Source organism: Sabethes cyaneus, chromosome 3, assembly GCF_943734655.1.
Source record: "Sabethes cyaneus chromosome 3, idSabCyanKW18_F2, whole genome shotgun sequence".
NCBI lineage: Eukaryota > Metazoa > Arthropoda > Insecta > Diptera > Culicidae > Sabethes > Sabethes cyaneus.
The window spans coordinates 244,170,208-244,186,708 of record NC_071355.1 but is presented as its reverse complement, the minus strand read 5'-3'; the positions used below and the strand labels follow the sequence as shown (position 1 = coordinate 244,186,708).

At 39.0% G+C, this 16,501-nt stretch overlaps 1 protein-coding gene across 1 annotated transcript; it reads left to right on the top strand.

The window, feature by feature from the left end:
- The first annotated feature begins 10,522 nt into the window (after positions 1–10,522).
- On the top strand, positions 10,523–11,135 carry LOC128740999 (mantle protein-like). The gene is made up of 2 exons (XM_053836574.1): positions 10,523–10,528; positions 10,590–11,135. Exons 1-2 carry the CDS (start codon positions 10,523–10,525, stop codon positions 11,133–11,135), a joined length of 552 nt encoding a protein of 183 aa, XP_053692549.1.
- Positions 11,136–16,501: the final 5,366 nt, after the last annotated feature.

Here is a 16,501-nt window from a genome sequence, read left to right as displayed (position 1 = left end):
ACAGAGCAAAACTATGAAAATGAGAAAATAGTACATGGCACTGAAAACAAACAACAATAGATTTAAAAAATCTTTACTTATCGTATCGTGGCTTAATGCTCAACTAGCATGAATGTTTGATAGGAAATACAACCTTATCCCATTAGAACTTTGTTGATTTTTATGAAAAATACAATTGGAAATGACATTGAACTAGCACCGATTTCCAAACTGTTGAGTGATGGGTAAAAAAAAATAAAATAAAAGACAATAGGTAGAAGGCAGAAGGCAGAAGGCAGAAGGCAGAAGGCAGAAGGCAGAAGGCAGAAGGCAGAAGGCAGAAGGCAGAAGGCAGAAGGCAGAAGGCAGAAGGCAGAAGGCAGAAGGCAGAAGGCAGAAGGCAGAAGGCAGAAGGCAGAAGGCAGAAAGCAGAAGGCAGAAGGCAGAAGGCAGAAAGCAGAAGGCAGAAGGCAAAAGGCAAAAGGCAAAAGGCAAAAGGCAAAAGGCAAAAGGCAAAAGGCAAAAGGCAAAAGGCAAAAGGCAAAAGGCAAAAGGCAAAAGGCAAAAGGCAAAAGGCAAAAGGCAAAAGGCAAAAGGCAAAAGGCAAAAGGCAAAAGGCAAAAGGCAAAAGGCAAAAGGCAAAAGGCAAAAGGCAAAAGGCAAAAGGCAAAAGGCAAAAGGCAAAAGGCAAAAGGCAAAAGGCAAAAGGCAAAAGGTAAAAGGCAAAAGGCAAAAGGCAAAAGGCAAAAGGCAAAAGGCAAAAGTTTCAAAATGATGACGACGAAGGCAAAAGATGATGATGAACATGATGATTGTTGTGTTATGGTGTTAAAATAAATACGTTTTCTTGCTCTTTAAGGTAACTCAAAACCTTTTAGCCAGCAAATGAAAATGGTACTTTTCACACCACTTCGAGTTCGAGTACCCAACGAAGAAAGGAAGCAATAAATAGTAGAACATAGTGAGGAAACAATTTCCCTTGCTCGTTTCACAACGCCAGGCTGCTATTGTGGTGGTTGGCCAAGCGGTGGTGATGTCTATATGATAAGGAATTTCATCAACAAGAATACAGCAGCAGTAGGTTAGGAAGGTTTTGCACAATGCCACCGCACTTTCCACTTTCGTAACAATAAGTTCCTCCGGTTACAGGTCGATTCGGAAAATCATGTCAGTACCGCCTTTGCCACAGTTCGCCGGAAGTGCACTCGTGTGGAAGAGATGAGTTTTTTTTCATCTATTTCCTTCGTACCAGCAGAACAGGCAGACTGACTCATGTGAAGGAAGACCTTCGAGTGCTGATGGGATAGCAATCAGTATCGGTAGTAGTAGGTATACATACGGAGTGCCGACCTAAGCTGATATTGCTTTCAAGTGTTGGTTTTTCTTGTGGTTTTTTCGCTTCGCTAGGAAGAGGAACAAAGGAGGAAGACATTTTACCAGAAACCTTTGGGGGTACGAGAATGAACGGAACGGGAGGGCCATTGATGGAAATCGAAAGGTTTTTCTTATCATTTTGATCTTTAAGAGAGCCGATACGGGCTGGAGAAATTGTATCGCCATTATCAAAGGCCTGATGCATCTATCGTTACTCGTGAAAAGCAAAACGAGGACTTATCACTGTCTGCTTTCGATGGAACAAGATTTAGGGTTGCTGCATTGCAAATTTATTTTTTCAGATTGTTTGTTGGCTAATAATCGTGGTACGCTTGAAGTTGAATTGAAAACCAATTAGTTACAGTGGATTAGCTCAAACTAATTTGATTGTGCTCGGTCAACTTTACAATCGGTGTGAAATTTAGGCATTTAAAAAAGCAGAGACCGGAGATTGTAGGTTGATTGTTTGATCACAACTGGAGGCAACATCATACCACAGTTTTCAGGTATGGCTCGATTTGCATTGATGGTTATGATGGTGATTTGTTCACTGTTATCATTGTTTGCACTGGCAATTGGTCAACACGTGGAAAACAAAGATCAAGAAATAGAGTGCGGAGAGGAAAATGGACAGTTTTTTTGGTAAGTAATTGTTATTATGTAAACTAATTCGTACAATTTTTAGATTTTAAACCATTTGAATTCATTTTCAGTAAACCAGTAGGAACCTAATGAACTTTAAAATGTCAAACACTTTATGTACATCGATATAATATCAAGAAATAAATGCTAGACCTGTTGGTGGGTTCCAACTTTCATTCACAATGAAAATTCCCATTTTGACCTGATCGTTAATAAATTCTACGCATTCTAACCGGAATCAACTGTCATACTCTCCGGGAAAATTTGCTCGTCTTCCATAATACCACCATTTGTTAACGACTTATCCTGTAGGATTACTGAAAATAAATCACCTTCCGAATTTGTACCCTTGGCAAAGGGGTGCTTTGCGTGTACCGTTGTTTTATCGAGTGCCGAGATCATTCGATTACCTGAGTGCACTTTTCCGCCTCGCTGCATTTCAGCGTAACGGATTTTTTTTCTCCGTCAACCAATCCAATCTAATGGTGAAAACCGGAAACCGGTTGGCACCATCGTCAGTGACGACGATGGCTATGGTGTGTCAGAACAAAGCATTCACCCCGCACTCACTCGGTGGTCCACCGGGTTTTTTGCGGTACCAAGTATTTACATAGGCGTTTTAAACTAGTAATCCAGTCCATCCATTGCTGTCAATGGCGAACAAATTACTCGTTTATCACGACAGGACTATCGGCCGAGGCAATGCTTTGTCGGCCGGAAAGGCGGCTGCCCAGTGAAAGTGAGATGAGTAGCAAACGGTCCTTGTCAAGGTCCAGCCCTCGACAGACGGCGGACGATACAGCCAGCGAGTGTCCTCCGTGTTCATGTTTGTTCAACCGCAGGCACCACCACCATGCTTGGAGGCTTGTTGTTTCACATTACACAAAGTCAAGGGCTTTTGAGGCGGCTAACTTGAAGCGCTCTTCGGGTCCGGTTTCGGTTGCCGTATTAAAGTAACATCGTGTTGATGTTGATTGCATGTTTTAGTGCTGCGACCGACCGGGCCGCCGGCCAGATCGTCGTAATGTCTGTCACAGACAGACAAGCGTCTGCAATTGTGTACACGAACGAAGGGGATGTTCAAAGGGCAAAGTGGGAGGTGGGCCTTGGAAAAAAGCCCCGAAGCTCTTGCCTGTCCTGTGGCAGAACTAATTTGATTTCGATTCAGCAAATCCGTACCGGATTTAGATTATTTGTGCGTTCCAGGTGGGACAGAACTAATAGGAACGGGTAACATGTTGGTAACAGTTTTCCCGTTTCACACAACAGATGCAGTTTAATGTTGTAGAGGACACTACAGAATAGATTGTCTCGATCCGTCTACGAACAGTAGCTTCAAAGGCGACGCATGATGCAATAATTCTAAGTTAAATTGAGAATTATTTGATAGATTTCACTTTAACAATCCTCATGTTTCGATTCGTTGAGCCTACCAATGAGCCTATGTGTCCTTTTCATTCGGTTCATGCTAAACGGGTGACTATCGACTATGGTGATAGAAATCAATGTCAAACAAGCGCTAGCGTGCGCAGGCATAAACAAAAGGTGGGGCTCATTACATTTAAGGAAAATTGATTCGGCCTCTAAAAATCCCGGAATAATCGCAGGGTGGTGAAACTATTATTACCGGTCAATTAGGTTGACATCGCCGGACATGCGGGTACAACTGAATTTAAAGTCAAAATTGCAATTTGGCTAGATATGCATTAGACTTAAAGCTGGACTAATTTGGGGTTGAAGCTTTAATTCAAATTAAACTGAAAATTGAACTAAAAATTGGACTTAAAATTGAAATTCAAATTGTACGTAAATTGGACATGAATTCAAAGTTTTAAGGCCATTACAAATATTTTAAAAAGTTTTTGTCCCTCCGGTGTTGGGCTGCTGAAGGGGGGGGGGATCGAAAAAAAAACAAAGGGAATTTTTTAATCGAGCAAAAAAAGGTTTTTAGGCATTTTACTTGAAGTTTTAACGTGAAAACCAAATCTATTCTTGCTTTTAATATATACGTTATTATTTTCCATGCAAAAATCTACGAAAAAAGACAAAAATTAAAGAAAATTTTATTGACTGATTTTCGGAAATTCCGGTGTTTGAAATCCCATTTTTTTCGTGCTAGAATCGTTAACTCATCTCGTACAGTCATTTTTCGAGTTTTTCAGGCTATGGAGCCCTTAGGGAACTGATTTTATAAAAAAAAATTAACTCAAATCCTACAAATTATTTTTTTGCTTTCACTTTCGTTTTTCGTTTTTTCTCTCATTTTCCACTATTTCTGTCCCGTGTTTTCTGTTTCCTTGTTACGTTTTTTTCGTTTCCTGTTCCATTTTTACTTATTTTCAATTCTGTTTTTTCTTATATTTTTTCATTTTTAGTCCTTTCTCTTTTATTTTTTATCCCTATTCCAGGTTTCGTATTTTTCTCACTTTTTTCTCCTTTTCTTCTCATTGTTCGTCTTCGTCTGCGCCATTTTCCTCTTTTGATGCCTCTTTTGATGCCTCGTTTTTCTGTCTTTTTATTTTGTTTTTGGCTCCCCTTTTCCCTATCTTCTCCGGTTTTCCTTTTCTATTCTTATCTTATCTTTATTGACTAAATTCTTATCTTTATCTGTTGACTAAAATTTTTTACTGTCATTTATTTCATATTTTTTGTCCCATTTTCCCGTTTTTTGTTTCTCGTTTACCCTTTTAATTTTTATCCCGTTGGACTTCTTTTTCTTGTTTTCGGCATTTTTTTTTGTCGGTTCTTTTTTATTTTTCGTTATCTTTCTTGTTTTCTGTGGGGTATTTCTTTTCTTGTCTCGTTATCCCAATTCACTTCTCGTTATTCCTCTTTTCTGCCCATTATTTTTTCTTCCTCCATTTTTCTCGTCTTTTTATGTCACGTTTTCTTATCTTTTCCAGAATTTTTTCTGTTCCATTTTTCGTCTTTCTTCTTCTGTTTTATGGTGCTTTTTTCCTCCTTTTTTGTCTTGTTTTTATTGTCTTCTGTCCCAACTTTCTTCAACTTTCTTCAACTTCTCCTAGTTCTCGTCTTTCTTCGCTTTTTTGTCGTTCATCTGTTTCGTACTTCTGCTTGTTATGCCCTACTTTTTATCACATTCTGTTTTGTCTTTTCCGTTAAATCCCATTTGCCCCTCCGTTTTCATTTTTTTCTCCCCAATTTATTTTCTTTTCTATCTTATGATGGCGCTTTTTCTGTTCTCGTTTCTCGGTTCTCCCGAGACAGAATTTTCTTCTTGCTTTTCCTCTTTTTCATCTAATCTTTTCACTTTTTCTGTCCAGCTTATCCTCATTTTTGTTTTGTTTTCTTTGGTTTTTACTGTTCTTTCTTCTTCTTTTCTTCCTTTTGCGCCTGAAATTGAACTTAATATTAGACATGACATTAGACTTGAAGTTGGACTAATTTAAACTTCAAATTTTACTTCAAACCTGGCATGGACACGAAGTTATGCTTAAAATTAAAATTGACATCTCTTATTCTCTCACACTCCTTAGCTCTTTTCTGTACCGCTTTTTCACCAGTCCTGTTTTCCACTTTTTGTTTCGTTTTTTCTCCTTTTCTTAGTTTTCTTTGTTTTTGCTCTCACTTTCCATCCGTTAGTTTCTTTTTTCCCTCGTTTTCTCGTATTTCTTGTTTCATTGTTTCGTTTTTCTTCGTTTCCTGTTTCATTGTTACTAATTTTCAGTCGTGTTTGCTTTTCACTTGTTTATTGTTATTTTTGCCATTTTCATACTTTTCTCCTCTCCTTGTTTTCAGTTTTTATGTTCTTCTGACTCTTTTATTGTCCTTTCCGCCTCGTTTTTCGTCTTCGTCTGTGCCAGTTTCCTCTTTTGATTCCAGGTTTTCTGTTTTTATTCTGCTTTTTGTTCCTTTTTTGCCCGTTTTTCTCCACTTTTTCTTCTTTATTTCCCGTTTTACCTTTTTCTTTCGGCCGTTTAACTGTTATTCTTCTCTCTTTTTTGTCTGATTTTCTCCATTGTTCCATTTTTCTTTGTTTCCTGTTTCAATTTAACTTATTTTTAGTCCTTTTATTATTATCTATTATTTTTAGTTTTTTCCGATACTTTTACATCGCTTTTTCGGTATTTTTTCCACATGTTCGAACTTTTCTCTTTTCTTTTTTCCTTTTTTAGTTAATATTAGTTTTCTAACTCCATAATCTCCTTTCTTTCTCGTTTTTGTCAACGTCTGTGTCGTTTTCCTTTTTTGATGCCTCCGTTTGCCGTTTTTTCTATCGCATTTATTCGGGTTTTGACTCCGTTTTTACTGAAGAAAACAGGCACTGATGAAGCCTGCAAGTCGTAGGCGAAATAGGTATCTGTCGCGAAAAAATGTACATAGTAGAATTAAAAAAGATAAGTACTCTTTTTTTTATTCCGTTTTTACTGTTTTTCATTTCTTCTATTTCTGTCCCATTTCCCCGTTTTTTGTTTTATATTTCTCTTTTTATATCCCGTTTAACCTCTTTTTTCCATTTTTCTCGTTTCTTCTGTCGAATTTATATTTACTCTTTCGTTGTTCTTCTTTTCCCTTTTGGTTTCACCTATTATCCGCTTCGTATTTCTTCCTTTGTCTCATTTTCTCACATTTTCCTTTTCCTCTTCGTCTTTCTTTGCCCGTGTTTCCTCTTTCTTTTTCTGGTCCGTTTTTCCCTTTCACTGTTAACTTTTTTCGGTTTCGACTTTCGTCTTTTTTCGCTTTTTAACTCGTTTTCTATCCCGTTTCATTTGTTTTTTTTTTGTTCATCTGTTTCATTCTTACTCCTATTATCGCCAGCCGTTCCACCTTTACTACCACATTCGGTTTATTTTTTTTTCGTTTAACCCCTTTTGTCTTCCCTTTTTATTCTCTATTTAGTCTTGTTTTTCCACTTTATCTGTTCTCGTTTGTCCCTCTTTTTATCCCGTTTTGCTTCTTTTATGTCTCGTTTTTCCTCCTTTTTTTTGTTCTAGTTTATCTTCATTTTCATTCGCGTTTTCTTCGTTTTTCAGGATTAATCATACGTTTTTAGCCGTTTTATCTTCTTTTCCTCTAGTATTTCGTCTTCGTCTGTGCCGTTTTCCTTTTATAATACCAAGTTTTTCCGTCTTTTTTGCGTTTTGGCTCCCTTTCATCCTTTTCCTGTTCGGGTTGCCTTTGTTGTCTCCCGTTTTACCTATTTCTTTAGTTCATTTTTACTGTTATTCCATTCCACTTTTACTGTTCCATTTTCATATCTTTTCCAGATTTCTCGTTTTATAATCGGTTTGATCTCTTTGTCTTAGTCTAGTATTTTTCTTTCGTTATTCTTCTTCTGGTTTTTCTTGTTTTCTGTTACGTATTTCCTGTCTTGTCTCGTTTTTCCAATTTTGCTCTCTCGGTTTTCCTTCTTTTTCTTTTCCTGTCCCGTTTTTCGCCCAATTTCTGAATTTGCTCTGTTCCTTTCCGAATTTTGTCTTTCTTTTTTTGTTTCTTTCTGACTCGTTTCAAATTATTTTCTGTTTCATTTCTCAACTTGGTTGTTTTTTTCGTTTCCTATTTTCGCCTGTTTTTCACTTTTTAATTTCTTTTCCATCTCGTTTTTTGATCGTTCATCGTTGTTATTTTTTTTATTCGTCTGTTTCGTTTTTCGGTTTATTATGGTCTGCTTTTCCTTCTTTTCAGTCACGTTCCGTTTTCTCTTTTCCATTTTGTCCCTTTTGTCTTCCGTCATTTACTGAAGTTTTTGGAGCGTCTTAGTAGAATACTCCTCCACTTTACTAATCAAAGACCCTGGAAACGGGTTTTCTTGGCTTTTAAAGTATGTGCCAAAACACAGACATACAGGGACACACTCAGACGAGACAATTGCTGGCTAAAAACTGCGCTCTCTCTCTAGTTCACCAATAGAATTTAGTTTACAATAGAATTAGTTTACAATAGAATTAGTTTACCTACTACACCAATTGTATATACCTACCCAGGTAGTCTCAGGCAAATGTAATATCCGTCTACCTATACTATAACCCACACATAGATCTCGTACCCATATCTCCTATAAAAACTGTAAAATTGTTTTGGCTAATTTAGTTCGAAAACAGACACTAAGAAAGCCTACAAGTCGTAGGCGAAATATGTATCTGTCGTGAATAAAATATACATAGTAGAATGAAATTGGATAAGTTTTCTTCTTTTTTAATTTTAGGTTCCGTCATTTACCATTTTTTCTCCCCGTTTTATTTTCCTTTCTGTCCTCTTTCTGTTCTCGTTTCTCCATTTTCCATAGCCCGTATCTTCTCCTCTTGTCTTTCTTGTCTATCTCGTTTTCTTCTCTTTAGTTGTCTAGTTTATCCTCATTTCTTTGACATTTTCACGGTTTTTAGGGCACTTCCTTCTTGTCCTGCTTTTCTACGTTCCATTCGTCCTCTTTTTCTGTCCAATTCTAACGTTTTTTGCCTCGTGTTCTCTCTTTTTTCGCCAATTTTCTTCATCTCCATTCTTATTTCTCCTTTTTATGTTCTGTTATCCCTGCCATTGTCACGTTTTTTCTCTCGATTTTCTTTGTTTTTTCATACCAGTTTTTACTCTTTCCTCTCTCGCGTTTTGTCTTTTTTTCTAACATAAAATTGGACTAGAAAATGGAAATGAATTGGTTTTAAATTGGACTTGAAATTGTATTTAAAATCGGTTTTGAAACTATACTTGAAATTAGTCTTAAAAGCGAAAATGAAATCAAACTTGAAATTAGACTTGGCAATGGACATTAAATAAACTTGAAATTAGACTTAAAGTAGGATTTAAAATTGGATATAGTTTGGATATAAATTGCACTTGGATTTGTGTATAGAATTGGACTTCAAACCAGACATCAAATTGGACTTGAAATCGGTGTTAAAATTGGTCATGAAATTCGAATTGAATTTGAACGAGAAATTTAGTTTAAATTAGGCTAGTAACTAAACTTGAAATGTATCTTATAACTGGCATTGAAATTGGACTTGAAACTGGATCTATTTTTACGCAATTATCGTATCGATTGAATTAAAAATTGCGAACGTCTGAGTTACAGAAATTTTACTGTGTGCCCCAGCCTGGACACGCCAGTGCAAACGAGTTTCCTATGCTACGCACAACAAAGCTCTGGCTCTGACTGTGGACAATGCATACAAACTTTTCCGTCCCTTTTCCGTCAGACCATGTGGAGGACCCGGTTGGGGTCGTCCGTCGTCGGTGCCGAGCCAACTGACGCGAGTTCCGCAACCCGAATCCGATTGCAACTGTCACTTATCGAATGAGTAATCGTATTTCGGGCTGGCTTTGATTGAATCCTGTTTCCATTCGTCACCGGCAGCAGCGTTACGTTGCTGCGTCCGTCGTTGGGATGGAAGCAATTTTCGCTTTCAATCGTGTGTCGCCTGGAAACGTGAGAGTACGACGACGTGCCGGGAAATGGTAAACAAAAGCCCTGGTTGGTTGGTTGGTTGGATGAGTGAAAACATGCCGCATGATAAATGTCGGCATCCGTTTTAATCAAATTGTAATTTTCAGTCAAATATTTGTCAATCGACACGTTTTTTTCTCGGTTGGACAGTGCTGTTATGGCGACGAACGAAAATGAAACGCATGGTTGATAATATTCATTATGTATTTACTTTTAATCCCTCTCTCAGAGCAGAATCAACAGATGTTGAGTGGAGGAACCATCCGGAAGGGAGAAAAAAAATGACCGGAAGCAATCAACGAATCTGTTTCTGTAGCTTCCAGTTTTACCCTAAAAAGCAACGGCCAGCATTATGGCAGCTTGTTATCTCGGCTAATTAAGTTTGATTTTCGTCTGCTTGTCGAACAGCGGGAAAATCTCCCCTTCGGTGAAAATGCGCCGACGATGAAGACACTGGCTGACAGCAGATCAAGCGGGACGGGGGGATATCGTTTCGAAAACATTTGATTCTTGGCGAAAGGCAAACGACACAATGATGGTGCAGAACTGAATTCTCTAACTATTTCTCTGGGTTGTGTTCGATGAAGACTTTTGGTAAGTAATAGCTTGAGACTGTGACTTGTAGCCCTGATAGCATCGTCTTCTTATTAGATTTTACTTAAGAATCATTCTGAAGCTTCGAACTGTGTGTAGTAGAGTTTAGTAGTAGTTTGCTTGTATTTTCTATGTTAATTTTCCAAAAACTTCATGACTGATGCCCAATAGTTAGTTGAGATTCACTTGAACGAATTGTAAACATTTATACCTGGTAATAATCCGTTTTACACTAGAAGTGACCTTCACCTGATAATGAAAATTAACTAGTGGACAGCAGCCGAATGACACTATGAACCGAAAAAGAAATTCCTCTTTTTAAACCATCGCACAGTCAATGAAATCCAATTAAATCAGCAGACTTTTCAAATTACACAAGTTTTCGTCTGGGCTGTTCATCGGCCACTTGCACCTTGAAACAATACCATAAACTTGTATAAAAGCATCAGCTGGGCCATCAAAAAGTATCATTCGTTTGTGATCATTTCATCGGTCAAGAGTGCAGTACAATCCAAAACTGTAGCTTCCAACATGAAGGTAACGAACAGTGAATTATAAAATTAATCAACTAATCACTGTTTTAATCTACTTTACACAGGCGTTCATCGTGTTTTCCATGGCTTTGGCCCTCGTTTCCTGTGCGGCAGTCGACGATTCCAACGGCAAAAAGGAGAAACGCGGCCTCTGGGAGTTGAGCGACGATCACAGTGATTTCGGATACGACAGCAACCATCACGGACTCTACGATCACGATGATCACCACCACGAACTGAAGCATGTGTCTACCACCATCACCAAGAAAGTCCCGGTACCGTTCCCAGTTGAAGTTGAAAAACACGTGCCAGTTCCAGTGAAGGTCCCATACCCAGTGCATGTCGAAAAGAAGGTCCCAGTTATTGTGGAGAAGAACGTTCCGGTCTACGTCGAGAAGAAGGTCCCTGTTCATGTTGACCGTCCAGTTCCCTACCCAGTGGAAGTGAAAGTCCCAGTTGTCCAGAAGGAATACGTCGAGGTCCCGAAACCGTACGCAGTTCATGTTGAGAAGCCAGTTCCAGTGTACGTGCAAAAGCCGGTGTACGTTGAGAAGCACGTCCCAGTGACCGTGCACATTAAGGAGCACAAGAAGCACTGGGGTCTGTTTTGAAATGTTGGTTGTTAAATAGGATAATTTATTGATGGAATAAATGTGAAATGAATGTGAGATAAGCAATGGATGGATTTTTACTAATTTTCTGTTAATATTATAAAGCTAATTGATCAGATTTTTATTCATTCTTGACCGTTACAAAACGGCACTCAGCACTACGTACCGTTTTTACGTAGCTCATATCAAGTTTGATCAGCTTTTCGGAGAAAATAGTTCTCGTTTATGATTTTCTACGGCCCCTTACCGTAGATAGTATCATACGCGGCTTTAACATAAATCGACAAGATTTGCGGGGAAACTCACAAAGTGAATATTTGGCCCGCCACTGATCATTCTTCAACGAAAACTTTTTGATAAATTTACGCATATCTGATAATAAGTGGTGAAAGTTGGAGGAAAATTATTTGTAAATTGGATGGATAACGTCATCCTTTCACTCCTGCTGCGGTAGCTGTTCTGTATCCAAAATTCTTACAATCTGCCGGAGCAAACAAGTGACTGGCTCTACAAGGCCTCGAGGGAGCTCAAATCCCTTTCCCCCTCGCGGAAACAGCTTTCCTCGCTGCCATGGTTCTCTGCCTGGGTGCCATTGAAAAGCTGTTTGTCGAAATGCTGTCATTCTTATCCTGACCCAATTTGGCTCACGGCACAAAAGCTTAAGCTAACAGTTGAACCATCTGGCCACAATTGCACATCTTCTGATGATTGGTATTTTGACAGTTTTTGTGTACCTTTTAGCACTAGTCTTAAAACTAAGTAAAGTAGCTGGCTTGAAACTGAAATGCAGTTGACGAAGTTAGCTGGCTTAAGGAGATTGTTTACAACTACGGTTGAATGGAAAAATAAATAATTTACCTGGATTATCCTTTAAATATTTCACTAATTCGTATCCGTCAATTTTCTAGAAAATAGTGGATAGTCGTTGATAGACTTTCTTCGCTTCTGCTCGGAGTAGCACTCAGTGGAAGCATTAGTACAATATTCGGCTACTTTTTCATAAGGACGTAAATGACATTGAGAAACTTTCTTTGGTGTCCCTCTCTTCCGAATATTATGACGGTAATAATTGTATTTAAAAGAAAATTTTCTTCATTGCTTAGCCAGATACTGACGCCAGCCATTCATTTGACATTCATTTGACTGTACTGTCTCAGCCAAGCAAAATTTGACATAGTTGAATGGGACGATTAAAGAACTAGCGCCGTAACTACAAAAGATAAAAAAAAACGAAGAGAATTTTTTAATCGAGGAAAAAAAATGGATTTTAGTCATTTTTACTCGTATGTCTTATTTTGCCCAATTAAATATCTGAAATATCTTTCACAGTACACGACGCAAGTCGGGTGGGTATGAAATGGGGAAGGCAACTAGGAACAAGTATTCAACAGAGTCCTGGCCATCCCAAGCCCCTACCTAGCGCCTCCACGTGGCCGTACCTGGAAATACAGTAGGATTTCGAATTTGGCAACAAATGCGTGTCACCTATGTTGCCAAAATCGAAACCGTGCCAAAATCGAGACTCTTTTTCGATATGAAAAAATTTAATGTAAATGCTTTAGAAGTTGACTAAATATCATTAATTAACGATTGCAACCATTTTATGTTTAAAAAGTCCGACAAGACCTATCCGTCCGGTGCAAATAAGTTATTGACACCCTGCGGTAAGACGTAGTCCTACGGCAATAAAAATATTATTGTTCGAAACCACATAACTTTTTTTCATGAACATATTCAGGGCATCATTTTTTCGTCATTTAAAGCATGTATGTAGAAACTGATTGATGTTTAAGCATATTTTTGGAAGTAAAATATCTTGTGTTGCCAAAAACGAATACTTTTGTTGCCAAAATCGAGGCATGCCAAATTCGAAATCCAACTGTACTTCAATTTGTAATTGAGTAGCCAAGCTAGGAGGTGCAGGATCGTGCGGTTTTTGGTGTCTGATCTAAGAACTGTAGTTTAAGGTAAACCATAGAGCCGTACGACTTCAACCAGCGCAACGCAAACCAGATCTCCCTAGACTCTAGCAGGGCCTTTTTGAGATACTGCAATCTGCGTCCTATTAGTGCTCCACAATTGCAGAGTAAGTGTTCCGAGGTTTCGCTCTCGGTATTACACAGGCGACAAAGGTTCTTGCACGAAACCGAGATTCCGAAGATGATATTTACTCGGGCAATGTCCTGTCACCAGACCGGTAAACGTGCTGAGATCTCTCTTATTGAGGCTCAGCAGCTTCTGAGTAACCTTAATGCTAGGCATTATAAATTTCTTTGATTGTTTGAGCGACTGTACGGCCATCCTATTGGCCATAATCATTCGGCTCTCCCATTGTTTCAGCCCACTCATGATCACACAGTCCGAGATACCGCAGAATGGATTCGGACCTGTGAATGGAGAGTTAGAACCACATCTGGCTAGTTCGTCTGCGAGTTCATTTCCATCTATTCCGCAATGACCAGGGACCCAGTACAGATTTACCGAGTTCACCTGGCTCAGTTGCCGTAAGAGACAAATGCAATCCCAGACAAGCTTTGAGAAACACTTAAAAGCTTTAAGCGCTTTTAGTGCCGCTTGGCTGTCAGAGAAAATGCAGATATTAGCATGTCTGTATTTCCTTTTGAGACAGACGTCTGCACATTCTATTATAGCAGCTGTCTCACCCTGGAAAACTGTTGGCCAATCTCCCATTGCTATAGATTTTCTAGTTCTGGGGCCGTACACTCCGAGGCGCTATATCCTTGGCCTATTGCTGACTAGCTTCTGATCCTAATGCCATTAGTTCATCCGCGAGGGTTAAAAATATCACTTAACCTTCATTAGTAAAGATAGGACTTTCAACAATTGTAAAATTATTATATAGTTAGCGTTTGGTACGGGAAGTCCATGCTTCCTTACTTCTCCTTGATTCCAAGGCTTTGAATAGAGTTAGGTATTCGCTTCTATTCTACATGCCGATCAGACTCGGATCGTATAAGAAATTTCGCTTCGATCAGGATACAACGTATGCTATAACACACGTTGGGATCGGGATGTTTCTGATCGGAACGGACACGATAGATCGAAATCGAAAGCCACGATGGCAGCTAACAGGCAGTGTTTGTTATCCATTCTGGGCTGAGGAAGATTGCTGACGCTGGACGTCTATGTTTCAAATGGTCGGAGACGCAAGATCTGTATCTGTGACCATTGTTCTGGCCTGGCATCGCTCCTAGGCCTCGCAATTCGACCGTAGTGCGGTCGTGGTACGTACCCTCTCTCCCTATCGTCGTCCTGCATGTAATCTGTGGGACCCAACGCGTCGTGATCGGTACCGTAACGATAATGTAGAAACTCCAGAATAAAAATTAGTTAAAATGGAACTCTATACTCTATTTTTGAATACTCTTTCGTTGTTCCGCTTTGCTTGATTGAGACGGCAAGTAGTCGAATATGCTGAGTCCACCGAACACGCTACGACCCTGAGAAGATAGAGCGAGCCAGCAGGGCAGTTTGAGCTTTCTCCTACTTACAGTCATTTTTTATTCAGATTCTAGCTGACCCGACAAACTTCGTATTGCCACAAATTAACCTGTGTTGTGCATAAATCATGAATCTCGTATGATCTTTGTCACAATCTCGAGTTTTATAAGTTTCTGAGGAATTCAACCTTAGATGATTCATTTTGGCAGTTACGTAACTATGAAAGCATTCCAGGTAAACAATAAGCATCACCAATGCTATTCAAATGTAGGCCAATAAGCATTTAAGTCGCCTTAAATGCTATTTAAATGCTATTCTGGCAAAATATACAGCTACTTTACTGATAACCTTCTTATAGTGCTCACAATGCTAATTTACAGCTAATTACCGACACGAAGAATTTGAATACAATTTTGGATGCCAATTTACAACACCTATGCAATCAAAAAGCTAATATACAACAACGTGCAGTATAAAATGCCACAGTAAAGCAGAAAACAACTCCCCTGTCCCCTCATTGCATAGCCAGAAAGCGGATAGTAATATTCGCCATGAGTGTATAACTATTCGCCGAATTTTGCGAAACACCTTAAGCGGAATGTACCATTTCACGGAAAACTTTTTTGTAGAAAGTACCATTTCACGATCCTCTCCTTACTCGCTGTCGCTCGTTCCAGGAAACCCAGGTAGACGTAGGAAAACAAATAAACCCAACAACATGCGCTTCCGACGGCGGGTCACCGGCAACACTCGCGGCCGTCTCGTCCTGAATGATCTCGTGTTACTATAGATAGTTTTTGTGGTCTTGTTATTGACTAATGTTTTATGGAAGAGTCTCGAATTTCTCGAGTCCGATTAGTTTTTGAGTTTCGCAAAAATTTCTGTTTTATTTGTATGAGAGTCCATATCCCCCTACCACAGGGGTGAGAGGTCTCTAACTATCATAAAATAAATTCAAGACTCAAAACTCTCCCACATGCCAAATTTGGTTCCATTTGCTTGGTTAGTTCTCGAGATAAGAGGATATTTGCATTTCATTTGGATGGAAGCCCACCCTCTTAGAGGGGAGATGGGTCATAACTCGCTTTCTAAAGAGGAGAGGGGTCACCATAGAAAAAAAATCTTGCCTCCAAAACCACTTACATGTCAAATTTGGTTCCATTTGCTTAATTATTTCTCGGGTTATGAGGAAATTTGTTTTTCATTTGTATATGAGCCCCCCCTCCTAAAGTGGGCAGGGGTCCCAATTCATAATAGAAAATATTCTTGCCTACAAAAACGCCCACATGCTAAATTTGGTTCCATTTGCTTGATTAGCTAGAGTTATGAGGAAATTTGTATTTCGTTTGTATGGGAGCTCCCCCTCCTAAAATGGTAAGGGGTCCTAATTCATCATAGGAAAAATGGTTTCCTCCGAAAACACCCAAATGCCAAATATAGTTCCATTTGCTTGATTAGTTCTCGAATTATGAGGAAGTTTGTATTTCATTTGTATGGAAGCCCCCCCTCTTAAAGTGGGGAGGGGTCCTAATTTGCCATAGAAAATATTCTTGCCCTCGAAAACTGCGCCCACATGCCAAATTTGGTTCCATTTGCTTGATTAGTTCTCGAGTTATGAGGAAATTTGTATTTCATTTGTATGGAAACATGGATGGATGGATGGTATGGATACATGCTAATATCGCTCCAAAGAGACTTACATAGTGCTGCGTTCCCTATGCGGTCGTGTGTTGTACACAACTCCTCTGATTTTTTCTTAAATTCAAGACAAAAGATTAAAGTCGAAAAACTATATAAGAATCTACAAATCATCATTCATATCCGAAATAATAGTGGAAGCATCATTATTTGAAAAGAGAATTGCTGTGTCAGCCGCGAATAGTCTTGGTATTCCTTTAAGAAAC